Source organism: Talaromyces proteolyticus, assembly GCF_021365285.1.
Source record: "Talaromyces proteolyticus strain PMI_201 chromosome Unknown BGW36scaffold_2, whole genome shotgun sequence".
NCBI classification, from domain to species: Eukaryota; Fungi; Ascomycota; class Eurotiomycetes; order Eurotiales; family Trichocomaceae; genus Talaromyces; species Talaromyces proteolyticus.
Window position 1 is genome coordinate 991118 of NW_025764278.1, and position 27877 is coordinate 1018994.

The 27877-nt window shown below is 46.8% G+C and overlaps 10 protein-coding genes across 10 annotated transcripts; 3 read left to right on the forward strand and 7 right to left on the reverse strand.

Moving 5' to 3' along the window:
* Positions 1-399: 399 nt before the first annotated feature.
* On the reverse strand, positions 400-3470 carry BGW36DRAFT_288956 (uncharacterized protein; the record flags this gene model as incomplete). Its single annotated transcript, XM_046210623.1, has 3 exons — positions 400-1816; positions 1886-3084; positions 3132-3470. The coding sequence occupies 3 exons, from the start codon at positions 3468-3470 to the stop codon at positions 400-402; spliced, it is 2955 nt and encodes a 984-aa protein (XP_046076416.1).
* Positions 3471-4908: 1438 nt separating this feature from the next.
* Positions 4909-6363, reverse strand: BGW36DRAFT_354820 (PLC-like phosphodiesterase; the record flags this gene model as incomplete). The annotated part of the gene is made up of 1 exon (XM_046213569.1): positions 4909-6363. One exon carries the CDS (start codon positions 6361-6363, stop codon positions 4909-4911), a length of 1455 nt encoding a protein of 484 aa, XP_046076417.1.
* A 1862-nt stretch (positions 6364-8225) lies between these two features.
* On the reverse strand, positions 8226-9768 carry BGW36DRAFT_354822 (uncharacterized protein; the record flags this gene model as incomplete). The annotated part of the gene is made up of 4 exons (XM_046213570.1): positions 8226-8341; positions 8392-8629; positions 8707-9232; positions 9317-9768. The coding sequence occupies 4 exons, from the start codon at positions 9766-9768 to the stop codon at positions 8226-8228; spliced, it is 1332 nt and encodes a 443-aa protein (XP_046076418.1).
* Positions 9769-10610: 842 nt separating this feature from the next.
* On the forward strand, positions 10611-12321 carry BGW36DRAFT_86519 (dipeptidyl aminopeptidase/acylaminoacyl peptidase). Its single transcript, XM_046222653.1, has one exon. The coding sequence runs from the start codon at positions 10865-10867 to the stop codon at positions 12074-12076; it is 1212 nt and encodes a 403-aa protein (XP_046076419.1). The 5' UTR covers positions 10611-10864; the 3' UTR covers positions 12077-12321.
* Positions 12322-12565: 244 nt separating this feature from the next.
* BGW36DRAFT_393752 (NADP-dependent oxidoreductase domain-containing protein) lies at positions 12566-13615 on the reverse strand (the record flags this gene model as incomplete). Its single annotated transcript, XM_046217843.1, has 2 exons — positions 12566-13487; positions 13539-13615. 2 exons carry the CDS (start codon positions 13613-13615, stop codon positions 12566-12568), a joined length of 999 nt encoding a protein of 332 aa, XP_046076420.1.
* A 3745-nt stretch (positions 13616-17360) lies between these two features.
* BGW36DRAFT_369287 (RmlC-like cupin domain-containing protein) lies at positions 17361-18267 on the forward strand. Its single transcript, XM_046215109.1, has 2 exons — positions 17361-17571; positions 17639-18267. Exons 1-2 carry the CDS (start codon positions 17466-17468, stop codon positions 18154-18156), a joined length of 624 nt encoding a protein of 207 aa, XP_046076421.1. The 5' UTR covers positions 17361-17465; the 3' UTR covers positions 18157-18267.
* Positions 18268-18728: 461 nt separating this feature from the next.
* On the reverse strand, positions 18729-20406 carry BGW36DRAFT_287119 (cytochrome P450; the record flags this gene model as incomplete). Its single annotated transcript, XM_046210482.1, has 4 exons — positions 18729-19045; positions 19099-19217; positions 19268-20022; positions 20080-20406. The coding sequence occupies 4 exons, from the start codon at positions 20404-20406 to the stop codon at positions 18729-18731; spliced, it is 1518 nt and encodes a 505-aa protein (XP_046076422.1).
* A 750-nt stretch (positions 20407-21156) lies between these two features.
* On the reverse strand, positions 21157-23245 carry BGW36DRAFT_354827 (lysophospholipase phospholipase; the record flags this gene model as incomplete). The annotated part of the gene is made up of 3 exons (XM_046213571.1): positions 21157-22420; positions 22477-23110; positions 23197-23245. The coding sequence occupies 3 exons, from the start codon at positions 23243-23245 to the stop codon at positions 21157-21159; spliced, it is 1947 nt and encodes a 648-aa protein (XP_046076423.1).
* Positions 23246-24563: 1318 nt separating this feature from the next.
* BGW36DRAFT_369289 (uncharacterized protein) lies at positions 24564-25815 on the forward strand. The gene has a single exon (XM_046215110.1). The coding sequence runs from the start codon at positions 24649-24651 to the stop codon at positions 25774-25776; it is 1128 nt and encodes a 375-aa protein (XP_046076424.1). The 5' UTR covers positions 24564-24648; the 3' UTR covers positions 25777-25815.
* BGW36DRAFT_369290 (putative cytochrome C1/Cyt1) lies at positions 25816-27442 on the reverse strand. Its single transcript, XM_046215111.1, has 5 exons — positions 27242-27442; positions 26976-27133; positions 26863-26925; positions 26417-26814; positions 25816-26366 (listed from the first exon to the last, which is right to left on the reverse strand). The coding sequence occupies exons 1-5, from the start codon at positions 27311-27313 to the stop codon at positions 26104-26106; spliced, it is 954 nt and encodes a 317-aa protein (XP_046076425.1). The 5' UTR covers positions 27314-27442; the 3' UTR covers positions 25816-26103.
* Positions 27443-27877: the final 435 nt, after the last annotated feature.

The window sequence follows — 27877 nt, forward strand, 5'->3', positions numbered from 1 at the left end:
AACAAAGGCTGCGCTCTGGCAAACGCGACATCTAATAGGATATAGTGGGAGGGCTGGTCGTTGCCATGATGACGACTGTCCAATTCACTACCTACTGCTACTCATTCTCGTAACACTCAAACACTAACACTCCATATATAAAAAAAAGATTATTATTAAGTGATTATCCTATAGCTCTGGTTTATCTACACTAACAGGACTGACAAAAGTTTAGATATAATATTAAGATTTCTTACCTGCATTTTATCTACATTTACACCGATGAATGTTGTGTTAATTTAGGCTTCTTGGGGGCCCACCTCTAGATAATGCAGAAAGTTCAAATATTATTAGTTTTGGCATGGAAAGGCCTCCTATACCCAATCAACTTTTGTGGTTCTATATTCAACCTTTTTCACCCTAGTCTATATGCCGATTGACTAAATCCTGATTCTTGAACTTTTGATCCTCTCTATATTCCAATACCGCCTCCATAGGCACAGTGTCCCCCCACAGTTTGCGGCTGAGCAAAAATACCTTGTTCAAAAACTCCAGACTAATCTCCCTGTGATCGGCTAGGGTACTATTCAATAAACATCGGAATGCCGATGATGTAGGCATTGCAATAGGGAGTGGCTGAGAGCCATTATTTTTCAGCAAAATGTCTGTTAGCAACTCTTCGGCTTTGTCATTCACTAAACAGACATGGTACGAGATAGCCAGGTTCCACATTGCCGTCATAACCTCTCGGGGAAGAAGGGGGTACAGTCGTTCCACGCGAATGAGAATAGCCTGGCGCACATTGGCTGAATTGGCCCAGCCTCCTTTCAATTGATAAGCTAAAGCCTCAGTTTCACACTTTTCAATCTTTTCGAACAATAATTTTCTATTCACAGGCTCTAGTGCCTTTGTATAGATGAGGGCATGATGAAGTTCGTCCCAAGCCCAGTTCCAAGTTAGTTGTATCTTATTATCCTGAAGTGTTGTAGGATAATCCCATGGTAACCGTCCGACAACTGCTGGGGAATCATTGATTAATCTGTTCCACATATCCCAGACATCCCCCATTAATATGGTGAATTCCTTACTATGATCTAGCCAGTACTCCTTTGCGTACAGCAAGAAAAAGAATTCCTGAGGCTGCTTTTCGCTCATACCGGACTTGACATCCATCAACGCACGTTTAAAGTCAAAAGACGAGGTCCCTGGTAGTGATGGTGATGACCGTCGTGTCTTCTCTAGATACATCTGGGCGACTTTTTTTGCAAGACTGGAAGATTGGACCGACGAATTTACGACTGCAGAAGCTGTGTTGGATGCATTTATTTGCCATTGTTTTTGCTGCGCTGCGAGTCTGGTTTCAAAGACGTTCCAATTGAGGTATGTCACACAAATGCTTCCCATCAGAATATCAGCTTCAGTCTTACTGAAACGGGCGGACGTGCTGTTGCTCTCTCTGTTTTTTTCTACGCAAAAAAGATGCTGTATTGCTGATGGATGAACAAAGTGTACAGTCAGCGCTTCTTCCTCCAGCTCGAGTAAGCCTCCGCAACAAGATACTGTCTTTTGTATGTCGTTGATGAATTTGGTCGTGTCCATGACATTGTCACCGGGAGTCACACTGAGGGCTTCTCGAAGTTCCCCTAATGTTAATGGTCGATAGGCTGACGCGACGAGCTGGAGTGTTTTATCTCGGTACTTGGATTGTAACTTTTTCTGCAGGATGCGGTCGTACACTGCTGGTAGGTCTGGCGGTAGTTCACGCAAGGCAGTCAAAATGGCGTCGTCTGATTCTTCGTCGCATATGCTATCGATTTGGAGAACGACCCAGAGGAACCTATCAGACGATGGTTAACAGTCAAAACACGGGAATATGAGGAGCAGGCTATATGAAATGAATGCTTACATTCCTTGGGCATTCGCTTTCAGCGTGTCCTGTATTTCCACAATGATTTCAGGATTGCCTAGGCAAAGAGCCCCCGATTCAAGCCGCTGATTGAGTTCATCATTAATATAATCGTTTATCTCATCCGCCTGGTACGACATGCGTAGCGTGGGTTGTAGAGGGAAAAAATCATTAATCAAAACGGCCGTCTGCTCCAGCTCTGATCTCGTCGTGAGAAACAAGCGAACAAAACGTAGATCCAGATCCCGGAGCAAGATTTGCTTGTCGGCCTGCGTGCAGTCATCAAGGCCGTCGATGACGAGGGTGATGGAGTAGTGTCTTCTTTCCAGCCGTCTTTCGAGCATAATGTAACGAAGCAGCCCAACGAGCTCGTAAAATTGGAAAGAGCGTGTCTGACTCTGCGTCCATTGACTCGTGGAATACAACTCACTGTCGGCGTCGATCGACTCCAGGAGTTGCCGGGCCAGAGCACCGAGGATGGTTCTTGCCTTGAGCGACTGGGCGACGTCGTGCCTGCAGAAGAAGTACGCCACCGTCCCCTTGGGCTCGCGCATCAGCAAGTCTTCTGTCACGTTTGCAGCAACAACACTTTTCCCCGATCCCAACTTTCCAAAACATGTCAAGACACGGCCCGTCTTATCTCTCCATTGCACGTACTCGGGTGCTTGACGTATCCAAGACGAGTTTCCTTTCTTCCGAATCTGTCTCCAAGCTGTCTCGTGATCATAGGTCGAGCATTGGTCGAGCAGGGATAGTTTGGCAGCAAGTTCACGCCGCAACTGGTCATTCCTGTCGAGCTGGTTCCTGTCCGCTTGGTTCTTGTCTATTTTGTGCCGGACAAGAGAGCGAAATTTGGAGTTCTCACGGACTTCGTCTTGCTGCGCCTTTGCAGACAGCAGCATGACATCTTCTTTTATCTCATTCCCAAGCCTTTCGAGCTTGACAAGGAACCCGCCAAACTCGGTGTCGAACGAACTCAATGTCGTGGCTACCAACCGATTCAATCCGCTTTTGCGCGTGAATTTCACAGCTTTGGTGCACAACTGTACAAGAGTGGTGAAGTATTCGCAGACACTACGCTGGAGATCAGACGACTGGGGATACAACAGGCTCAGATTCTGATATCGAGGAGCGGAACGACCAATGTTCATGAACAGCTCAGAGAACTTGTCCAAGAAAGATAGATAGTTTGTCGCCATCTGTTTATATTAACGCTACTCAATTTATCCTCTTTTGGGTCGCCCACCTGAAGGGTAAGCCGCACCAGCGCCCACAGCCCGCTCGCCATCAAGTTCTGCGCTCCTCCAACGACAAGATCGCCAACACCCGCAAAAGCCTGAATCGCATTGAGTACATTACTAAAGCGCGTGCCCACACATCTCCGGCCGATTTGCGACGTCTGGTCAATCTTCGCAGTTAGCCGGATTACGTCGGTTGCATCCGGTGAATGGTTCTGTTGTTCGGCTTTGAAATTGCGCAGCGACGCCTTTTCGGAGGTAGAGAGGACAGCTTCGTATTCAGAAATAGCTTGCGCGAGTTGGACCTCGGGGGTGAGTTTGCTGAGGTTAGACACCGATAATGCCATTATCAGTTTTTCACCTAATATGAAAAAAGTTTGGATATGGTGTTAAAAGTTTCTGTCTTTCATCTGCATTTACACCAATTTATATCAGCTTAAATTTAGAGCTCTTGGAGGGCCGCCCGTAGATGATGCAATTAATATTGGTCTGGAGAGAGCTCCTATACCCCATCAGCTTTTTGCAGTGCTTTATTCTTTCGAGGCATAGCGGTATATTCGTCAACATGAAAAGTACGTTCAAGATTCAGTGATCCAAAGTTATTTGTTGACATTTGGAAGAGGCTGTCAACCCCCGCGCAGCCTTGCGACGAGGCTATCAGGCTAACGAGGCTATGCAATTAGCGCTCTCCGTCAAGTGATCGATTTAAGCCTATTTCGTCTAATAATATTTGATAGTCGATATTTAGATATGTGGCATGTGTATTCAATATGAAGATATGTCGAACTTTTAATCACCACACTAGAAATCTATCTAAGCGAATATTTGTGGGCGTTGCAAACAGGCGCCGTGCGGACGGGTGTTCAAAAAAACAAGATACAATTAAAGCAATTCGCCTGACCCTAAATATACCCTGATATTACGTTATATCATTATATTATTTATTATATAAACTATTGTGAGGGTGAGGAACAGGTAAACTAGCGGATTCGACTTCATCCGGCGAAAAAATGCCGCATCAATCATCACACGGCTGTCGATATTGCGCTTTACTTTTACGTCGTCCTGCATCACAAAGGCTTTGCCTTTGCAATGGCAGTGATGGGATCCACGCAAGCTGTAGAACTCCCTTCCGCGCGCAATCAACTCAGCCTCTCACCTGCCCTTTTTGAGGGTGATACTGCAGAGGGAAGCAAGGCAACGACGCGATACGCTTTACGCCAGTGAATTTGGGAATGTTGAGGTCGATGGAAGCGAAGCCAACTTTCTCGCCGTCCGAGTCCAGGTACTGACAGCCTAGACTAAAAACGGGCCCGAAAAGCGTGGTTTTCTCATCTCCAATGCCAAATCGAAGACATCGCGGCTTCCTCGTTCCGTCACGGGTGGTTATGCACAATTTCATTCGGCTTGAAAAGAAACCCGAGCAAGTCGTATGTGATCTCTCCATGTTGCAGTAGGTCTTCGACCTTTTGTCTCCCTCCTTCCTGAACAGCACTCTTTTATCGACGTCTTGATTAACTAAAAGTACTCCTGTATCTCATTTACTAACTAGGGATAAAGATATTGGTAGGAAACCAATGTTGAGGGAAAAATCCACCTATTTGAGCTCCGAGTCGTTTCCAGTGTCGTTCCTTGCGTCGCTGTAAAAGTACGAATCTCTGCGATTTTGCGGTACCGCAATGATATCTAGCGGATAACGATGGTCTTTTAATTATCTGACTAACTCTCTTGATGTCTGTCACACTAATAAATGAGTCCTAGGCCTGGTGCTAACTATTTACTGACTCATGCCTTCTCTATCACAAACTGGGTGGCATCTTCAATCGGTCCAGCGCTTGCATACACCCTGGTATAATAGTTCTCATCTAGGTCCACCTTCCAGTACATGTGCCATAGTGTTCGGAGGACAATAATACTGCCATGATGAATCACATTCTTGCTCCCAGTGTTGGCAGGATTATAGGGGAGAAAAGTCTCCCAATCGTCCGCGTCATTCCAGCTGACACCCCAATACAGGAACCCGCCAGAATTTTTCGCACAAGATAATACAGTATCGTTACCAATGCTGCTGTCAACATGCGCGAGCCGGACATTTCCATTAGCGCCACAGGAGTCAGCGTCCAGGTTTCCACTGAATGGCCACGTCCACGCTGAATCCTTCCGACGCTCCCGTATCAGGAAACGAGTGTTGTCCGCCGGCTGGTCAACAAGGGTCACTAGACTCAGATTTGTGTTACCGGGAGGTTTGGTATCCACAGCGAGGTAACGTCCGTCCAGTGTCCTGAGTCTAATATTGTTCAAGTAATCGATTTCTGGACCAAGAGGGATGTCAGGACTTTGCGCAAACTTATTCAGACGAATGACATGGTAAATGCCGGCTTCATTCCATTCTTCATTGACGAAGTCACGCTTGACAATACCTAACTTGTCGCCGGGTTTAAATTTCGTGAGCCATCCATTGAAGACTGGTGCTGCTTTGCTGTCGCAGTCACTAGGATGATGTCCAGGAAGGTAGGATCGTTTTGGAGTATCTATGAGCTGGGTTATCCAAAGCTTCTCCTTCTTCCATAGACTGAGAGCTTCATCTAGCCAGTTTACAATCTCCTGTGGTGATTTGTTAGGGTAGTCATCTTCCCAGTTATCTCGAATATCTGCCGCTTGCGGAGCCCAGAGCTTGCCGCTCTCGTAATGCTTCGTGTCTCCATCGATCGTCTCATCCTCGCCCCATATTATAATGTACTGCTTGCCGTCTTGCTTGAGCTTGGCCCACGTGAGCTCCTTGTTGTAAGATTTGCCATCAGGGCCCACGTGTGCGGTTGCAAATGCATCTTCTTTTCCGTCTCCCAGGATTTTAATCAACATGGCCAAAACGTCATCGGCAATGGCATTTTTGTGACTAAAGTCGAGGTCGAGGAAGAAAAATTCGGATTTGTGAGACTTAGCAAAGTTTTTGATCTGATTGAGTACTGTCTCAAAAGGCTGGAATGTAATGATATTATGCTTCATGACCAAGGTATTCCCTAAGCGAGTGATCCTCATATCGAAATACCGAGACCCTGCGAGGAGCTGGGCGGTGTAATCCGCACTTTGGCAGATGCTGCCAACGAGGTCATGCGCTGCATTTTCACCTCCTTCATATGGATATGCAGAGGCATCATGACTGCAGGGTATGTATGAATTAATCACATATTCACTAGGTTCCAGGTACTTCATCCAGTTGGCAAGGTCAAGGGCAGCCATAATTAGAAAAGATCAGTCAAAGTTGTTAGAACTTAATTCAATTAAGAGGAAATTCAGATTTGATTGTCAGCTTAGAGAGAAATAGCTCACTAGATTTTAGATAATTAGATAAAATTACAGGAGTGTGGAAGGGGTATTTAAGGACTTTTATATCTGAGAAAATTATCTTTGTGTATTAGTAGAGTGCATAATGGGACTCTTTGAAAAGAACCTCGGTATAAGAACGTTTAGGAAAAACAAATTTTTAAAATGGCTGGCTGAAAAATGCAATATCTCAAGATACTTGGAATATCATGGAGACCAGAAAGGATTCGAGTTTTCGAGTGCATGGATGTAATCCGAGTCTCTCTGACAGGCCAGATAGGGTTTTACATAGCCGACGCTTCTTAACTACCAATCGAAGGTAAGTTGGCATTGTTGTTTTCAAAATTACCCAATCATGCTCCTCGGCCTGTATTTCCTCGAGTGACTGACTATAGAAGTGGTCCACGCGATAGTTTAAAAAGCTAAAGTGCGCAGGTTCTCTTTAGCTTTCAGAGTAATATGTTCGTATCAACCAAACCTTATTCTGACTGCTTCTTCAACTGAAGTTCGAACTAAAGCCCGTAGAGGCACGGCCATGCAAATGATAGTCTGAGCTGGAAGTGAGGCAAGCAATTGCTGAATACCCTTGTCCAGCCTGCCCAATGTCAGCTTCGAGCTCTGCATCGTGGCTTTGGCTCGATTCGCACACGGACTCTGGATAGTTGAGAACTCACTAATCATTGGGAGGTCCCCAGACCTAATCCCTTTCGCTTAAACCTTCCTGTTCAAATAAGGAATATCTTTCTCACGACATTTGGTTGGCCATTATAGGAAAGGGAGCGTGAAATTTTGCTCATGGGGTGTGAACGATTGGTCAATGGGTAACCCCGCCAGAAGGATTATATACAGACCACAGCCTTATCGGAACAACACAAAAACCGAGATATTCAACAAGAATAACCATGGGGGGAGCCCATCTCCTGAGGCCGCTTGTCCCATGATCGATGATCCTCCAAGACGTACGTTCGAGGGCTGGGCAATTAAGGAGTATGGCTATATTAAAATTATGGCCTGCTGAATCGCTTTAATCTACTGAGAGTACCGCTCCCAGTCGGCAATATGGCCTGCGTAAGAATAGGCGTACGCCAGATCGCTATTCTCCAGAATAGGTTGGCGAAATAGCTGGTCGTTTGTTACCCATGGCGTTTTCATGCTCTGTGGATATATGACATTCTTATAACCACGGCCCACCGCTTTTATGCCTACCTCTTGGATAAGGCCAGCATGTACATAAATAGCCTCACAGGAGTTATATATGATCTGAGTTTCATGATTCTTCACATGTTGAAACTGAGTCGTCTCTGGGAGAGCTCGTCCTCGATCTCTCAGCCACTTGCTCATAGCCTCGTCATTTCCTGAGCCAACTTTGCTCTTCTTTTTCTTGGTCATCTGGCATCTCCAGGCATGTTTTAGCCATCTCCTGCAACTCTTCAAAGCTGATAGTATCCTTAAACGATCGATCATTATCGATCTTCAGCACTCGAGGAAACCGCAGGGTATAATACCGAGCATTTGCTGGTTTGTCGAAACCAGTACCGACCACTTCTACTGTAAACGGACCTTTGGAAAGTGTAGTTGGCTGCAGTTTGCGTCCTGGTTCGAATACGACGTCAAACTCGGGAATGGACTTGGCGTAAGGAAATTGTTTGAAGTATCCATGACGGTTGAGTAACGCTCACCTCCGCCCTTTGACCCCTGTATATTGGAGGTTGATACAGTGGTTATGCTGACCAATGGTATATTCACGATGAAGTCCGCCTTTGGCGAATCCAGCCCTCTTAACTCAGCAGAATATTGAAATCATCCGATAGGTAATATGGTTCCAACAGCATATCGGATAGACTCTGCTGGGATTGAGGATACTCGGCCGATCCCGATATTTGCACGGAGGAAGCTAAGCAGCATGTCAACAGGTGCCCAATATCTTTTGGGTGAAGTACGCACTTTGATTCTGCAACCATTCTTCGACATCGTTATTGACTTCTAGCGCGTCAATTTTGCCACAATCTGGGATGCATCCCGAAGCATATACTATGTCATTGTGGCCAAGGAGGGACGTTCTCGTGCGAGCGAAGATGCAAATGCACTCGTTCAGCTGGGAGATAGCCAGGCCCACGGGCTTATCGGCTAATTCAGAGCCGCGATTTTCATGGTATTGCCGAAGGGTTTGAGCGTGTTTTTCCTGGCAAGGAGCATGGCACAATAGTAAGCAACTCTGGTAAAGCCTTTGGTACAATTATCGAGGGAATAATGCCTTACCAAACCGGCAACAAACTTCCACCGTTTCCCAATACCATTTAATACTTTAGCATTCACTCTAATATTGGCAAATGCACGCATGCTGACTTCTGGATTGTTGCACCACAGGAAAGGCAGCTGAATAGCCGAGGCGCAGTAGGCGGCATAACCCACAAAACCAGGCGCGTGCGATGTGCACCATGGAAGAGCAATTTCAAATATGGTGGTCATTTGGTTCGCATGATCGAAGCATGTCTGCGCGGATGAGGATTGAACGTGAGGGAGGGTCTCTCCTCCGGGCCCAAACGTGAAGAGTGGAACAATTGACGAGTGTAAAACGCATAAACATTGATGAAAAACGATGTTCAGTAGAAGGAGGTGGGACAGAACGGCCGGCGAAGAGGTTTCAACGCTTGTGGGTGTTAGCACAAATCTGTTTGGGAGATGCTGGCGCCACTGGTGAAGTTCCATGTCTAGATTTTGGATATTCACGGTCTTCTCATCAGCGGACAGTCCCGTATCTCGTACAAGCAGACGCACCAGGCGCCTTAGGGCACAATTCGCAGTTAGCACGAAATTTTGCGCATTTTCGTCAACTGGGAGTTAAATACGCACTAAAAGGAAGGCTCACCAGAGGTCACCAAGTCTAATCATTTCCGCATAGAAGCTAGGAATCCGTACGCGGTCATTTAGAGCCACGAGTTGTTCAGGCAGGTTACCGAGAGCAAAGTCATCTTCATTACACGGTAGACCTAATTGCTCTATTGAAGCTCGCGGAACATCAAACAAGTCAGATCTGCTGGATGTGTGACAGATGATATAGGCGGCCCAAAACCTCCTCCGGCTGATCTCAGCCGACAAGTCAGCCCTATTTGTATGGGCAGAGTCGAAAAGGTCCAAAAGTCGAGCCGCGCATATGCTATTGCATCCGAACATGTATGCACGCCGCCATTTGCCCTGACAGTACCAGAACATTGTTAGGTGAATGAGTGACACGAATGTGTCTTCCGTTGGGGAACCAATCTCGGCGAGCACAAGCCTGCCGGCCTCTTCGGCCCACTGCTGCGAAAACCCATCTTGCATAAGATAGCTCTGGCAATCAGTGTCCCGGTGAATACTAGAGAGTGCGTGAATTTGAGGTTAGTCCGGTTGCTGAACCTTTTATTGGGGTGTGGAGTACGCATGCGCAGGTACAGTACCTTGATGCGACGGCACAGAGGCTGAGGACGACATGCCTAGTAGCTGCACCACAAGCGAAGGCCTCGTTGAAACGCCGGTGGTGCAGCAGGAGCGTTGCATAGAAGAAATGCGAGAAATACTGCTCAACAAGAGTAGAAACCAACTGTGGAGGGATGCCAACTCCAGCGGGATCGTGAGTTAAGTCACTCGCAGCAAGCCCTACTTCTGGCCTGGCATCGCGAAGCTGATTTTGTCGGGTGACTGGATTGTGTCTCCAAGTGCAGGACCGGCGGAGACGGAGACACCTTTTGCATGAAGGCCGCTCATTACTGCAGCGAACCTGCTTTGCAGAATCGCCTTTAGCATCCGGCTTCCAGGGCCAAAACACATTGCGTCCTCATGTTGGGTGCGAAGGGGCTAACTTTGTTACTCACCTTTAATGACCTGCACTCATCACAAGCCGTACGCGGGCGGCCCCCCACGAGCCCAGCAGCGCGACTACTGCAATTGAGAGATTGAGAACTCATAGCCCAGCACTTGTTCGAGTCAAAAACAAGTGTGCTTTAGCCAAGAGGTTCGTTTTCCGGCTGCTCTCCGTAAGTGATTTTTTGAGGGGGTTCTCCGTGTTTCCCGGTTCTCCGTGTTCCCTACCAGCGACTGGTCCACTTTGGTGTGGCCACTCGGCCAATGCAGGCATCAGTCGGAGCTGATTGGTGTAACCCTTGCAGTAGAATGGAAAATTACATCGCGTTTGCTCTATGCCCAACAGTCGTCTTTAACTATAAGTACCGAGTTTTAGATCATACACAAAGGCATGAATTCTGTGACGGCGACATCCACGTAGCAAACTAGGGATAGCTCTTACTAGCGGCTCTAGCTGTCGTCTCTGCCACCGTAAGAAGAATCTCCAGAAGCCACTCAACGTCCAACTACCTACTGAACGCAATATCCTTCTTGCATAAACCAGTTCTTTCCTCCGTTAGAGACATATCTCGATACGATGGCGCATCTCTTGAAACACCTCTTCCCAAATAACGAATCTTTTAGCTTCGAAGCCCTCCGCGCAGCTGGGTACAGCAACACCAGAGGTGCCGACGTGTCCGAAGTCATTACTATCTGCTCGCGAATCCCCTCCGGCGACGAGGACAAGTGGTTGCACGAATGGAGGGCTGCTGGGGACCGTGCTGCCACCAACGCACGAACAAGTCTTGCCAAAGGGAACATGTTCGATGCGAGAGATGCTTTTCTCCGTGCCTCTAACTACTACCGTACAGCTGAATTTTATCGCCGTGAGGATCCATTCAATGACGAGTTATCCAAGGCTCTGGAGGAGCTAAGCCGCTCTATGTTCCATGAAGCAACAAATCTTATGCCGTTTCCTACTATAAATGTGGGAATACCATACGAAGGTACAAATTTACCCGGCATCATAATGCGGCCTGATAATAGTGATGAGCCGCGGCCAACTATTATTCTTAACGGAGGCTATGACTCAACGAAAGAGGAAGTTATCTACTCACTTGGTGCCTCTGCTCTCGAGCGTGGTTTTAATGTCTTGGCCTTTGATGGACCGGGACAGGGACAAGCTCTTCGAGACCAACGCCTTTTCTTTAGGCATGACTGGGAAAACGTTGTCACCCCAGTCGTGGACTACACTATTTCTCAGCCATTCGTCGATAATAATAAGCTTATAATTATCGGCATTAGCATGGGAGGCTATCTCGTCGCCCGTGCTTCGGCATTCGAGCATCGTGCTGCTGCCATCGTCCTCAACGACGGTATTTACGACTTTGGCAGTGCTTTCCGAAACAAAACCCCAGCTCTTGGAAAATATCTTATGAATAACGGCTGGGACAACATGATGAACTGGCTAATGCACCGAAGGAAGCAATGGGATACGGGCTTTAATTGGGGGGTATCCAATGGCAAATGGGTTTTTGGGTTGACTTCTGATGTAGATGTCATTCGTGAGGTAAACAAGTATACATTAGAGGGGATTGTGGAAAACATCAAGACACCCACACTTGTATTAGATGCCCCGGATGATCATTTTCTACAAGGGCAGCCTAAGGAGCTATATGACAGGTTGAAGTGCAAGAAGGACATTGGGGAATTCACCAGAGAGGAAGGAGCGAGTGCACATTGTTCCATTGGGGCAGGTTCAAGGCTCAACCAGGTAGTTTGGGATTGGTTGACGGAGTTGCTCTTTTGAAATATTGTTAAACATTCGATATTCTTCATGTTTCCCGACCGGCATACTCTGTCTGAGGTCCGAAATGGCCGTCAGTACCTACGAGGAAGGGTCAGATTTGCGGGACAGAAAAACTGGACTTTAAAGCAGATGCGTATTTGTCACAGCCCCGAGTGGAGGAATTCAGAGTCAGAACGGTGCTTGATTTATAGCTATTAAGTGGGATTGAAGCAATACATTCATAGGGATATTGATCTATTCGTTCAGGCGGAATACATCATTGTGACAAATAGTTGTTGACATGTATTCGCTACTATAACAATATTCAACGAATTAACTTATTGATGGAACAAAAAGTCATAAGACACTATAACCAGTCGTACTTAAAACCGTCCACGGAGAGCGCCACCTGGGTGATATGGCAGTCCCATAAGCCGAAGGCAGCAGACTGGTCACCCAAACTCGGCGAGTAGGCTACGTACCTGCTTTGGAAGACAACGTACTATCTTATTAGTGCCAATACCTGCCTGTGAGAGGTCTGACCAGCTCCCAGGCTCTGTCTAGTGCAGTTATAACCTCATCCGGTAGCGGGCCTCCTTCCAAGTCTAGTATGTTCTGTTCCACATGTTTCTGGCTGCTTGCCCCGAGTATTACAGCATCTGGATATTCAGAACCAAGTTTGCTGTGGTTGGTCATCCATCGTAGAGCCACCTCAGCTATACGAAGCCCATGCTTCTCTGCGGCGGGTCGTATAAGTTCCATTGCCTTGAAATACGCATCGTTCCAATAGCGTTGTCGATAGCGCTTCCCTTGCCTTGATTCCGGGTCGAACCGAGATCCTTTCTCCACGGATGTGTGTTCCTCCATTTGTCCGGTTAAAAAGCCACCACCAAGGGGATTATATGCGTAGAAACCCATACCATAATGCCTCAAGCAAGGAAATAGCTCAGGCTCAACTGCTCTAAGCAGTACATTGTAAATGCCTTGATACACAACTGGTTTAATCCAGTCGTTAGCGTCACAAATCTCACATATCTGCGCTACCTCCCATGCCATATAGTTCGAAATACCGAAGCGATCAAACAATCCTTCTTTATGAAGATCGTTGACTGCTCTCAGAGTATCAATATAGGGCGTCGATCGGTCGGGTCCATGCAAATACCACATTGCAATTTTGTCGCTTTGCAGAGCTTTCAAGGATTGCTTAAGATTTGCTCGTAAGTCCTCTGGCCTGTGACTCCATTGATCCTTAACACCTGGTAGAACTATTGTCGGATAGCACTTCGTATCCATAATAATGCCTCGATCCTGCCATTTAAGGTTGCCAAGGTACTCCTCAGAAGTACCAGAACCATAAAACCGTGCAGTATCAACCTCATTGTAGCCATGAGACTGGAAGGTGTCCAGGAGTTCCTTAGCCACTTGCAGATCGCTTAGATAGGTCAGGCCAGTGAACCTCCAGCAGTCTTAGGTGACAACCTACCTAACTCGAGACTCATCGCTACCCTTGCCAATCGTCATAGCACCAAAAACTATGTTAACAGCTGGTTTCGTTGCCATGTTCGGTTCTTTTATTCTTCGTTTTCTTCGTCTTCTCGCAATTATAGCTGTGATTTAGAATCATAATAGGTGTATCCTGGATGGGAGGCCGCCCGTATAGATGTAAAACCCTGGGTGATAAAGTCCGTCGGGGAATGGACTTAAGCATTAACGGCCGAGAAGAGGAAACACGGCCTACCAATCCAACTCATTTCAGCAGGTCGACCCTGTCGTCTACACGAACATACCATGGCCGGATCAGGTAGTTGGCGGCGCCAAAAATGTCTAATTGCGTGTGGTTGCAACTTGGCGGGTTAGCCCTCAGATCCCGATAGAAGAGTGGGCATCTGCATAGTTCCTAACTCCGGAAGTAGAACATCAGAGTTGTGCTTTAATACAGTATCAGACTCTCTCAAGCCCCGATAGATCCGTGCGGTCTCTCATTGGCCGTGATGGCGGGGTATGTGTGTGTGTCATTATTTTACGGCCGTAGGCCGTGATATCTATCTATCTCTATATATATATATCCCAGGTCCCTAACCCCTGCGGTGTTGCAGTCTCTTGAAGTAGCCATTCCCTCAAGTATATAGGATTTCGATGGTACGAAGGAAAAACAACCCAAAATGCCCGTAGGAAAAAGGGGAAAATACCTCCACAAGTACAGGTAGTCAGAGGAGTGGTAGTGGTCCTTCTCCTAGAAAGCTCCGCAGAGCGGAGGTCATTAGCCCATGGGCTATGGAGGGAGGCCATGAAAACCATGCGGTTGGCCGATAGTGAAGACGATGGAAAGGCGTCAGTATCTGTCCGTAGAAGGTGAGCTCTCTCGTGTTTGGCAGAGAGCGTTCGATCGACTTCTGGGGTGCCGCATTATTCGTGCCGATCTCCAAGGAATTTTGGACTCAACAAGGAGCCCATATTGGCCGCTCTGCTCTTGGCCATCACCGCCTGAGTGATTTTACCAAGCTGCACCACGAGGTGGCAGAGTCAGACTTCGCAGCCCCCGTGACGGTGGTGTTTTTCTTAGCGCACAAGCCTTGAGGGTGATACTGTCGGCAGTAAACAAAACTTAACAATACAGAATAATACAGCACTAACTTCATACATATTACAGTGGAAATAAGTGCCTTGGCAGTGGGGCCAAATAAATCAAAGAGAGTGTAAATAAGTGAAGCCAGTTTCGAATCTACCTGTACCGGTGAGCATAATAGCCGACAAAGTTATTCTATGAGTAGCTTGGCCACTACTAGATTAAGTAGATAACTCCCTGGTAAGTAACAACTGGGTGGATGGATTAATTGCGGGAATCAGATAAAACTCCATTAATTCTGAATATATGATTTGAAGTATATGCCAATAGGAAGTACAATAGAAAGGAGAGATAAGCAATTACCATCTTTATACGTCTTCTGATTGACTTCGTAAGTGCCATTGACACCAAGAAAGTTAGATTAACATTCCTGTTCACGTTATGTCCTTAAAACTCATTTAGTCCGTCGTATTCACGCCACTTCCTTCGCTGTATATGATCCGTCTTTTCTTTCCAGTGTCTCAGCTCGGTATTCAGCCTCAGTAGTCAGCAGGCTTAGTACGCTAACTGAGAAGCGTTATGGAATCCGGAGTAAGCCAATAGACATGCATGGACCCGGAGTTGTGCCGACTCTGGGCAATAAGGCTGAAACCTAAAGATAGACAGTTGTTCTCTAGTGATCAATATTGCCTAAACGAAGCCTTTTCTATTTAAATTTGGCAGTCATTTTAATGAAAATTTTGTAGTTTTCTACACCGAGATTGATCTGCGCTACGTGGCTTTACTGCTCACGGATATCTAAGACCCCTCTCTTCACTGCGCAAAGGGCAGTTATCTTACGGAGGTTCTTTCCTCAGTCGAATATTTACACGATTGCACCCATCAGCGACTTACAAAGTGGGGGGAATCGAGAATCGAGGATTTGAACGGTGTATTACGTGGGTATTCCACTCATTATTCACCAGTTTCTTCCATAGAGTTATAACAATAATGCGTCCATGTCACCTTATAAAAAAGTAGCTCCCTGGGTCAAGCCTCTCCAAGAAAAACAATTTGTTCCGCTACCAGAGCAAAGGAAGAATCCGGTAACACCCATTTACTCAATCGCTCCTTCTAAAGAAAGGCTCTCCGCTGATTAGTATTGGACAAAGTAGTAGAATCGTAAATAAATCCAGCACTGCTACAAAGAAGCTGCAGAAATCAAATTGATTTCCTTTATTCCCCTTTCACGAGAACCTCATCTCGTCTCAGAATCATGACAGACTGGATCCATGTCTAAGAAGTTCTAGACCGAGATGTGTTTCCAATGATCAAAGCTCTCTCACTGGTATTGCCTCGCATGTTATACTCGAAATGACAATTACAAATTAATCATTCATACCGGAAGTGGAACCATCTCATTTGGGTGTATCCGGAAGGCTGAGCAGTTAATTGTCCCGCTCACCATATTTTGCGGGATGAAAATGGGGTTTTCATTGGACAGACCAACTTGAAACGACTATTGGGGTAGTTCAGTTCCACAATTGTACGTGAGCAGGCTGAGCCCGGAGATATGCTTACACCATCAGGAACGCCGCCTGCCCATTTTCCCCGCCTAAAATTATCGGTCTAGGTAAAAACTCTTTTCCATTCTCGTTAAGAGTTCCAGCGCATAGGCGCATAACTCGACTAAACTATGGGTGATATTTTTAGTAGACTCAGCCCTAAACTACTCGATTGGGCAAGAAATGTCAGGAACCTACATAAATGAAATGTGGCGCTCAGCACGGTGCCACTTTATGCTCAGCCTAGCTCAGAGATCACTCACTCAGCATTATTTATTACTGAAACAATTCAACGAAAATACATATAAAGTATAGACTCAAATTAAATATGTACATTAAAAAGACTTCATTAATAACATATCAAAAACTGAATGAAAATACCCCTAAATTAACCAAAAATACAAAACATACAGTATAATTTATATTAAATTTTGTTGAGATATTTGGTATTAACAATAGCCATCTTATATGCAGTCACAGACTAGCGGCAAGGTGGTAGTAGCGGTTGGGTGGCCTTACGCTACACATAATCTTCCTGCAACTTCGAACGAAGATCAATGATGTTGCTGAGCATGAGAAGGAGGCTGCAGTCGACGGCCGAGCGCTTAAAAGAAATGGGAAGAAATGCCATGCAAAGTGAAGAAGAACAGGACGGGACAGGAGCCACTGGTGGAGGAGGGGCAGCAAATCGAAGGAGCCGATATGGGGACGATGGTTAGGACTGATGAAGAGCCAGCACCGGAAGAATCAGATGGGCTGAGTACTTCTCCTGCAAGACCTTCGGCTCCCGGCACGGGGATGATATAATGTAAAGTAACAAGAAGTAGGGATGACCTAATAGAAGCAGCCGCACATTTGTATTTACGTATATGATACATAGCACTTGGTTTTCATGTCAATTCATTAAAAACTTGCTATTTTAATGATAGGCTGCGGTCTGCTTATGGCTCGGAGGTAAAAACGTGGACCTGGTAAAGCTTATTTACTCAGCCCTTTATTTTTAGCATCTTAGTAGAATTGAATTTGGGTGCTTGCCGCTGCTTGGTATCTTTACGTAAAGTAACCATTATAACTTCCAGCGAAATCACATTATTCCAACTTATCTAATATTGTCCTTACAGAATAACATTGAGTTTTCGTCTTGCAATCCTACATTTTGTGGCACATTTTACTAGTACATAAAATGTTTTGGCAGTTTCTTTTCACCACTGCTCTCTGGTCAACAACTTCCGCATTTGGCCTGATTGAAAAGAGAGAAGATGGTGCCATCGCAAATAACTTAACTCTGATAAACGAACTGATGGGTGCGCCGACGGCGGTGGATCGTCAAGCACTCATCCTTAACGACGCCGACTTTGCGTATGACTTCCAAAATCCACCCGCGGGTGCCCTTACTGTAGGGGCAGGTGTGTCTTTCCTGCATCAAACACGAATTTCTTAACAAATTACCCTAACCTTTGAGGGATAAAACAGGCGGAACGACAGTGAAAGTGGATCGAAAAGTATTTCCTCCATTGATCGGAACTGGTGTTGCTATGACCGTAGGCTTTATTGGACCTTGCGGCTTCAATACCCCCCATGTTCACCCACGGTCTTCGGAAATCAACATTGTCGTTTCAGGCCGCCTTGGGACGGAATACATTCTTGAGAACGGCGCACGACCTATTTTCAATCTTCTAGACCAATACCACATGACCGTCTTCCCCAAGGGAGCAATGCACGCAGAGTTCAACCCTGACTGCGACAACGCCGTTTTTGTCGCTGGGTTCGCTGATGAAGACCCCGGTGTCCAGCAATCAGCTCAAACTTTGCTAGGCTTTCGAACAGATCTAGTGGATGCTGTTTTGGGCGCTACTAATACCACGATTGATGGCAAAGACATTGATACTTTCCGAGGATTGGTTCCAAAGAATGTCGCTGATGGAGTTGATTCTTGTTTGACCAAATGCGGCATCCAGCGAAATCAGAAGAGAAGCTTCGTCGTGTTGTAAAATCCTTCTTTTAGGAATGGGAAAGTCAACCGTCCTATCTCAATATTTTATCATTTTACCAATCGTCCTAGATTTTTCCTCATTCTGCGGCTTCCATTTGATTTCTTTTTCACCCACTATTTCGTGGTGATTCACCACTTGTATATAATTTTTCAATTCAGTATATAAACCGAGGCATCCTGCGCTACACACTATATACGTATGGTTCTATATTACAGTTAATTTGTTACCGAACTCTGCTTGTTATGGTGTCGTATAGTATTACATGATTACTGTTTAATATTGCAAACTAAATATACTTATACGTAGGTGACATTTATGTTGCTTGTTAAAGTTAACACTTTCTGGGGTCGGCCAATCGCATCAATTCTTTCGGAGCTGAATCATTCCAGACGTGCAAGCAGTGGATTGATTGAATGACGAAAATATGCTATTAAAACAATAAGTTTGAAATTGGAGGGAATAGAATATTACAGAATTCTTATCTCCGACGCAGAATGAATATATCCTTCTGAAAATTCAAGTATCTAACAACCTTGCCATCTACCTGCACTATGAGAAGACGTCACTAGTCAAAAACTCGCCGCTTCCAACGCGGCAACGAGGATCCTCTCATTTCTCGGAACAAATCGCACATGGTACTTCTTCGGTACACTGACCAGACTCGTCAGTTCATTGACTCCTCGCAACGGGTCAACATTAATTGGGCCATCGCTCTGTATTTCAAACGACGCTAACATGCGCAGGAATGTAAGGTACAGTTCTCGATACGCTAGCAGTGAGCCGGCACACATGCGGTAACCTACTCCGAACGTGAAGATGGGTTGGCTGGGTTGTTCGAACCATCTCTCTGGTCTGAAGACTTCCGGGTCGATCCATAGGTCAGGATCTAGTATCTGAGTTAAACGGGGTATGAAAACTGATCGGATGAAGAGGACGCACCCATGTTGCAAGCCCATGAATTCAAAAATACCATCGTACCGACTGGGATCAAATTTCCGTCGTAAGTGAATTCCTTATTTGTTACACGTGGAAGCGAAAGGCGGAGGACAGTGAAGTATCTTTAAGAAATGGTTAGATGCACTCATAGCTTAGGGCTTGTAGATTATACCTGAGGCTCTCGCGCACTAGGGCGACGATATATTTACACTTCTGGTCGTCCTTAGCATCACAGAGAGGGTTTTCAGCTGCATAAATGCCACGGATTTCATCATATGCTTTCTGCTGAATATCCAGCCTCGTGGCCAGCAACCCAATAGCCCAGGTCGCCACAGCAGAGAATGTCTCAAAGCCGCCTGAGAGCATCGTCAAGCTGATAGACGTGAGCTCGATGTTATCCAGCTTAGTCTCCTTGTCTAGAATAACGTTGGCTTGGATGCAAGGCTCATGGGTACCGTTCCTGATCCGGTCATCGAGCTCTCGATTGAGCTTGTGTAGGTAGCGGTCCCGCCGCTGCCGGTACTCTACAGCCTTGTTTCTGAATGAGAAGGGAACGAGACGTAGTAGAGGGATGTAATCTTGCAAGTTATCAGTGGTGCTGCGAAAGCGATTGATTTCTTCCTCGACATGAGTAATCTCCTGGAACAGTCCATCCTTATGGCTTGTGATTCGTGTACCCCAGTTCAGGGTCAAGGAGAGCGAAAGACTGAGTCTTTGGACTAGAGGCACAGGATTCACTAGTCTGTGGCCAGATTCTCCAAATTCTAATATATCTTTGATAAAGTCTTTAGTTTCGAGGTCTAGATGGGGCACATATGTCTCCACAGCAGGTCGATTCAAAGCTGATGATGCCCCTTTTCGTCGGCGAATGAGAGATTCGTTGTACGGGGCGGACCCAATGGTGGTGCCAGCAGTATTTGACACAAGCTGGAATAGCTATATTAGACTATGTCTCTACAAAAGTTGTCATTTTAGATTGCTCACTTTGTGAAACGTGTACAGCTCTGGCCGGGACGCCGTCGCCTGTGAATTGTGGCTAAAAACGATTTTGGCAGTGGCAGCACTGTTGATGACAAGGACAGGAAGATTGCCCATTCGGACTTGGAACACGGGTCCATATTTTCGAGCCCATTTACGGTGCTGTTCTGCTGCATTGGATTGAAGCTGGTGCAGGTTGCCAATCAGCGGTAATGCTGGCGGTAGGGGGAAGCCAGGTAGCAGTCGACGCCAGCAGATGACCTCATATATCACCACATATACCACGAATAGAAGAAGTATCGATGGAAGTATGAGCTTTGTGTTGTCTGCCATTTGAGTGAGAAAAGTCTGAGCGATCCGGCAGGCAGGCATTTCTGCAGGCGATTTTGGATTTCTCTACTATTAATAGAGCCAGCGAGTCCCGGATTCCAGATATTTTGTAGTCCACAAATGTGCAGAACTTGGTAACTTTAAAACTCTCAAGTTTGACAATGTGTTCGAATGCATGAAGTGAAAACGGATTGTTGGAGGGGAGGGGAGAATTCGTCCTTTGTCTGCGACGGCCACCGCCCTCACAAAAGCGACTTTAATGATCGGCGAGGCCATTTCCGACATAAACACATCACTTAGTAAATATGCGAATACCTACATACTTCCATAAAATGAAGGAATTCCCTGAGAGAATATATGTGACGTTTGTGTCCCATAGAGCGATTTGACATCAACCGGGGTTCCCTTCTTGGACTCGTCCCGATGATGACTGAGATGACACGAGCACCTTCCAATTGCCCTTTCCCTTTGTTTGTCGAACTTCAGCACAATAAAATATCGAACATGCAATACCATTAGACCACATACAGTCAGCCTCCAATTGCTAGCACATCTGACCGGGCACTGTCTAGTAATATTACTTTAAAACAGCAACAGGGAGAGGTAGATGCCATGACTGACTTATTACTATTGAACTTACATCAGGCTCGCAATATGTGACCTCTTGATCAACTAACTGATTACATTACACCGCATATACACAAGAATCACATTTACCCTCGACCCAAATCTAACCACTATTCCCCCGTCAGATTAGATGACGGTGAAAAGAATGACGCCAACTACTATCACGATAGACCACGCAGCAGGAACAAGAGAGGAACCCATGTTATGAGCGGTTGGAGATGACGAGGCAGATGGGGATGTCGAAGAAGGCACGGTCTGATCGTCGGTCGTTCCATTCCAGCAGTAATGTTGGAAGCACTGACTGCAAGCGCTCGGAACAGGGGTACCGGTTCTATCGAAAGAGCGGCTGAGAACGGAACAGCCTACACAAGTGGACCAGGAGAAATCCACTGTGCTGTTGGACTGGGTAGCAACGTTATAACCATTAAGGATGATAGCGTCCCGCGTTGCGGTGTCGAAATTAGTCACATACATGGATACGTTCGATGGGTAGGTGACGAGGTGATTAGGCAAGTACACAATCAAAGGCGCGGGCGCCGTCAGGTTGGAGCTATTGCAACCAAAGAAGACAGGGCGTGTATTGAGACCGAGGCTGACAAATGTGTTTGCGTCTGGAATAGAAGGAAAGGATGTATCGTTAGCGAAACCACCAAGGGTACGCTCATAAGTCGCGATAAGTGTTGTGCCATTGGGCCATGTCTCCGCAGTGTCCTGGCCGGAATCAACAGCAAAGATGACATCCACGTTGCGCTTTCTCTGAATTAACGGGTTGAGTGGAATATCTTCGTTATTTTCGCCACCGTCAACTACAGTCAGCCTCGTGTCTTGGGCAAAGGAGTCCTGGTTGTACTGGTAGAAGGGGTTGGGCTGGTAGGCAGCAGGGCCATTCACTGTCGAATTGGTCGAGCTTACGGCGCTCAGATATTGTTTCACGGCATATGAAAGCAGTTCTACAGTTTGGGCGCCTTCAGAAGTATTAGTCGGGGTCTGAGAGATGGCCTGGCGTAAGGTTGCGGCGAGATCAATGCCACCACTGTTCCATATATCACTGGACGTGCCGGTGATGAAGCCAGCATTATCAAAGCCACGCACACAGGTCTCGTTATCTGGCACCACACCATTCACAAATCGAGAGCCCAGATACTCTAGCGGCGCAAATCCATAGATCAAGGTATCAAAAGTTCCGAACTCCCAAGGAGAGAACTCATAAACCGGGTCATTCAAGGCGGTCACTTCGTCCGCGGACTTATTGAAATACTGACCATCAGCTACCACGAGAGGTAGTGGCATATCACCATCTTTGAAGGCTTGGGTCTTCGCAATGGAGGACCAGGTGATGTCCACTCCGCCATCACTAGCATTGAAAAAGTTGTAGCCTTGCATCCGACCCCTAAAAAGGTTAGTTAATCTTTTATACTTCATCTCCAAAATCGTAAGTTGTATTACCAAAAGTCTGGGGAACTAGTCACAAACCCAGCGTCCTTCTTCGCCTTGACTTGAGCCGTGATATCATCCCAAAATTGTACGGGGTCCGCGCCGTGTGCACCTATATACATAGCCGAGGAAAAGTTCCAGAAGTTTTCTTGCAGGTCATAAATCGAGGTAAAGTTATTCACAAAGACCGAGGCGACTGCCCAAGAGCCTCCACTGAGGCCTGCAACATAAGTGGCCGACTGCAGCAGACCACCTATCTGGCCTTTGGCAGTTGCACCTGGGGTGCGGCTATCAAAGGCCTTGAGAGCACCAGCACCATTCAAGCATGCACGGAAACCACCGCCGGATATGGCAATACCAATATTGGGCAGGTTGGATGAGTTGCTGGAGTGACTTTCAATGTAGCTTGAGGCGTCAAAGTCGTCGATTTCGACATGCCTGAAGAAGTCTTTCAGGGCTAAGATGGTCTTGCCGCGCCGGGTGTCCAGCCAGGATGTTTCTTCGGTGGAGAGCGTCGAGGCGCTTCTAATAGTAGGCCGGTTTGCCGGACAGGCAACATGAACTGGCGCATAGCCATTGGGGGCATCTGAGAGCGCACGAGGTTTGACAGTCCAGTAGTCTGTCGGGGCGGAACTGGCAATTATGGCTGGATGATGAGGCATTAGTCTCCGGCTTCTATGAAGCAAGAACAATGATCAATTGCTGCCTCCAAGACTTCAACCAAGGACTTACACGGCAAGAGTCCCAATGCAATAGAGCTGAAAAGTACAGTAACTTTCATAGTTTACACTCGAGGTCACTCGGTTGCTAAAGTGACTGATGAAGCGACGGTCTTGAGAGCAGGAATTGTATCAGTTGTCTGGGGATAGCTTCTCCATTTAAACACTCGAAATAATGCCCCAAGTCGAGTAGCTGAGGAACGTTCTCCGACCTGTAGAATATATTTTACGGCCGTAGATATTTTAATCTCCTGAACCGCCTACGCAGCTGAACATTAATAACAATAGTAATAGAAAAAGACGCAGAGCTATGGAATGGAGTCGGCATGGGTTAGTATATACAAGCCTTGCCAGGGCACAATACATGCCCAGATTCAGAGCTTATTGGCGATCAATCCAAACTAAAGCCGCCAAAAAGAACTTGATCAAATCCATACTCCAATGGAAATCGTCCTACTGCTAAGGGGCTTGAAACGTGGATCTTCAGCCTAGTCTAGTGTAGGGCTAGTAGAAGGCTGTGACGAGTGTTTTCCTAATTAAAAAATCGACTGTCATAATTCTGTTCTAAACGAGGTACTTGGTAAACGAGGTGCTTGTAAACGAGGTGCCTTCTAAACGAGGGCCTTGTAGGGCTGACACGGGAAGGATCGTTGCAGGCCCCTACTTTTCATTAATTTTGATCCCATTGATTCTATATGTTGTCCCCCTCCGGCCTGGAACGAGTGCATGCCGTTTTTGGTATGTCCGTGAAAGACTTCGTAAAAGGGATTGCAAGATGTTATGTGAATTTCTAGTATGAAATATTTGAGATAATATTGGAATAACTGCTTTCTAATTATTATATTAATTCAATTCTTTTTCAATCAATTGTTCTCGAGTCCTCGTATATATTATGTGACTATTGGATAATTAGAAACCCCGTAAATAACATTGAACTCGTAGCATGTTACAATTCACCGCGAACCAAAAGTTATTGGCATATTAGTCAGTCGTTGTATCCAACAATAGAGACTTTAGGGTGTTCAAGACTAGATTTTAGCGTGCATCGATCTTTGTCAATGACGTTGAAGTTTACGACATGGCCTATCAGATCATGTATTTAGTCAATCATTTGAATTCACGTAGATGAGCTTACGCAGGTTAATTTTATACGTATTCTCAGTTCGTTCCGTAACAGCCAACATTACATATGTAAAGTCTTCACAATTGATGTATTCCATTCTTCCATCGTAATTAGAATTTTGAATATATTAACTTCCCAAATATTTATTCTTGTATGTTTTATGCTTATGTATGTTGCTGAATAATACAGCTGTTACTTATGTTTTCGCACGAAAACGACCGAAGCCCGGCCAATGACAGCCGTGATGCGCAAGATTACATACATATACTGTATACGTATCCAGGGTGCCTAACTGGTCTTCAGGCTTAAATAGGCTGACTGATCACGCCATCTGTTGAACTGATGTTGGCATACATACGCCTCATAGTAATAAGACCGCTGCTATTATTATTTTCGTTAGAGAAGATGGAGTCGCGGCCCACACCTCCATCACAACGGCTTCCTCGCACCTCTCCATCGCGACTCCAATCAGCCAGCAAGCCAGCATCCGCCGAGGCCGACCCTTCTCTCTCCCAAACCCTCTCTACCAAACCGGCCTCTGTCCAGCAAGCCGAGACCGTGCTCTACCTCGCCTATGGCTCCAATCTCTCCACCGAGACCTTTCGTGGATACAGAGGCATCACGCCTCTCTCCCAAATCAATGTCTACGTCCCCGACCTGCGACTCACCTTCGACCTTGCGGCCGTCCCATACCTAGAACCCTGCTTTGCGGGCACCCAGTACCGAACAGACCAGCAGAACCCGAACACAGCATACACCGACGAGAAGACGCCGCTCAGCGAAGCCCATCTCCTCGACTCCTCAGACATCGAGAAAACACCGCTCGTGAACCCTCCTCCCTATGGCGGCACCGACTACCATAAAAACCGTTGGCACAAACCATTGATCGGCGTGGTATACGAAGTGTCACTGAAAGACTACGCGCATATTATCGCTACTGAAGGCGGGGGCAGCGGCTACAAGGATATCGTGGTAACCTGCCACCCATTCGCAGCGGACTACAACCCATCGCACCCGACGCCCACGCACCCGTCTACAACGCCCTTCATGGCGCATACGCTTTTGTCGCCGTGGACACCGGATGGCGCGCACGGCGACGACCCCCATATCCGGCCCGACCCGGCGTATGCGCAGCCGTCAGCGCGGTATCTGAAGTTGATAATGGACGGCGCTGCGGAGCTGGATTTGCCAGAGGACTACAGGGCGTATTTAGCTGGGATTCGGCCGTACCAAGTGACGACGTGGCGGCAGATGGTGGGCAGGGCTCTGTTTCTGGGGACATGGGGCCTGTTGACGCTTTTCGTCATGGTTTTGGCGCGGTGGTTGGCCGATGAAAAAGGGATTATGCCACCGTGGGTTGCGAGACTGCAAAGGAGGTGTTTGCGGGGGATGTGGAAGAGTTATGATGTTTCGTTTCGGAGGGTTTTTGGGGATGGGGAGCGGACGATTGGAGATGTGTCGGGGATTTAATAGATAAGATACAGTGATATGGTAGGAGGATGTGATGATCAATGAAATGCATATTCGACTATCAAAATTGACACAAAGGAAATCTAAGCCCTCAGTAAAGCTGTTTAAAAAGTATGTATACAACGAGTCCACAGGTCACACCCAATGTATACCTGCAAAGAGAGGTGTTTTGTCTTTTGCCTTTCTTTCCGCTTTGTCTCAAACAAACCTTCAAAAAAGAGATATCTTTTAGCGTACAGATACATATATTCTGAGCGATATCAGTTGGCACATAAGGCGGTGGAAATTATGTGAGGATATTCTCCTAATCTTTAGACGTATTACTGTTTAACGTCGCACGGGCGGGTTGTAGACAATCTTTCTCGATTTGATGGCGGCCCACTTGTAGCGCTTGACCCAGACACTGAGAGCGAAAAGACCGGCGGAGATGGTGATGGCTTTGAGACCCATCTTCTTGCGCTCGTCCATCTCGGGTTCGGCGGCCCAGTTCAGGAACTCGACAACATCCTTGGCCATTTGGGAGGTCGTAGCGGGGGTACCATCTTCGTATTCAACGAGACCATCAAAGAGAACACGAGCCATGGCAATACCTGAAATTATTAGCCATGGTTCCTTATATTGACGGAAGGATTATACATACCGGTACCCGGGAAGTAGGGGTTGAAGTTCAATCCCTCCTGGACAGAGGCACCGGCGGGAGGCTCGTCAGGATAGCCAGTCAACAGGGAGAATACGTAGTCGCAGCCACCATGACGGGCCTTGATGATCAAGCTCAGATCGGGAGGCAGAGCACCGTTGTTGGCGGCACGTGCAGCCTCGTCGTTCTTGTAAGGAGCGGGCATGTAGTCGGAAAGCTTTCCTGGGCGCTTCTCAATCTCACCCTCGTCATTGGGCTCGGTGTCGTATTCGTTTTCCTCAGCCATCGTCTTCATCTCATCAACGGTATGGAGGACACCGACAAAGTCACGCCAAGGAACGCGAGTCAGCGAGTGGCAGCTGGCGCAGACTTCACGGTAAACCTGGAAACCACGACGGAGACTACCATATATCAGTAATTGGGACCGCTTACAGCGTCAGGTCACTCACGCTTGGTGGTCGAAAGTCTTAGTCCACTGGGCATGTTCCCATGGATATTTAGCCGGGTGCAATCTATCACTGTATCAGTTCCGTTCCCGACATTCGTCGTAGGAGGTACTCACCCCTCCTCGGCAGGGGTCATGGCGAAAGCCTCCTGGCCATAGAGATGATAATACCAGGCAGCGGATCCGATCGTGGCAATTGTGGCAGCGGTAGCGGTCGCGGTCAGGTAGAAGGGAGAGCTGGCATTCTCAGCACCGGATGCCGTGGAAGAAGCACGCTGCATCAACAATTAGCACAATACCCCAGAAGCCAGCAACAGCACGAGACAAAGCCATTGCACGGGCGGTGCGAGGCCAATGGCATGGCGTTGGCGATGGAAGCGTACCGAGTTCTGACGGAGGCTCTGGCGAGCGATGGCCCGGGCGGGCGCGGTGCGCAGGACTGAACGGGCCAGCATTGCTGCGAATAGTAGGCGAGAGCCACTGTATGTGATACAGAGGCGAGGAGATAGGAGCCACGGCAGGAGGTGGAGGGGAGAGCGGGTGGTGAATGCCTTGGCTGGGCTGGGCTGGAGGTGAAGTCCAAGGTTGAAGTCGAAGTCGTAGTCGGAGCTTCGGCGTCGATGGAATTTGCTTTCGCTGATTGTCTGCACGCTGATTGGCTGCCGACGGGCTTTAGCCTGGGCCACGAAAACACCACGGAACGTCCATCATGCATTCGGCGTGAACAATTGAATGGTATGTTTTTAGTATATTATTGTATATTATATACATCGTATGTTATAATTATGCTGAATGTTATATTAATTAGGCTACTTATACTTCGATAACTATGGGCGCTGTGAATTGCCTCACTGCCTATGCGTGATGAGTTGGCTATAACATATATATAGTTGCTTGGTTCATTCTGTAACTATCAATCATAGGCAATGTCTCCATGATATATTCCTGGGTTTCATTTGTTTCTGTTCAATTGTTGTCACTGTTTGGTTGTGTAGCTATTTAATGTCATATATACTGGT

What these genes read in the sequence shown, in the direction of transcription:
- BGW36DRAFT_369287 (XM_046215109.1), top strand. Translation starts at nt 17,466, where the DNA reads ATGGGTGCGCCGACGGCGGTGGATCGTCAAGCACTCATCCTTAACGAC. An exon ending in TGCCCTTACTGTAGGGGCAG is followed by an intron (nt 17,572 to 17,638) that starts GTGTGTCTTTCC and finishes GGGATAAAACAG; the next exon opens with GCGGAACGACAGTGAAAGTG.
- BGW36DRAFT_86519 (XM_046222653.1), top strand. Translation starts at nt 10,865, where the DNA reads ATGGCGCATCTCTTGAAACACCTCTTCCCAAATAACGAATCTTTTAGC.
- BGW36DRAFT_369290 (XM_046215111.1), bottom strand. Translation starts at nt 27,313, where the DNA reads ATGCTGGCCCGTTCAGTCCTGCGCACCGCGCCCGCCCGGGCCATCGCT. An exon ending in AAGACTTTCGACCACCAAGC is followed by an intron (nt 26,815 to 26,862) that starts GTGAGTGACCTG and finishes GATATATGGTAG; the next exon opens with TCTCCGTCGTGGTTTCCAGG. An exon ending in CCCCTACTTCCCGGGTACCG is followed by an intron (nt 26,367 to 26,416) that starts GTATGTATAATC and finishes TAATAATTTCAG; the next exon opens with GTATTGCCATGGCTCGTGTT.
- BGW36DRAFT_369289 (XM_046215110.1), top strand. Translation starts at nt 24,649, where the DNA reads ATGTTGGCATACATACGCCTCATAGTAATAAGACCGCTGCTATTATTA.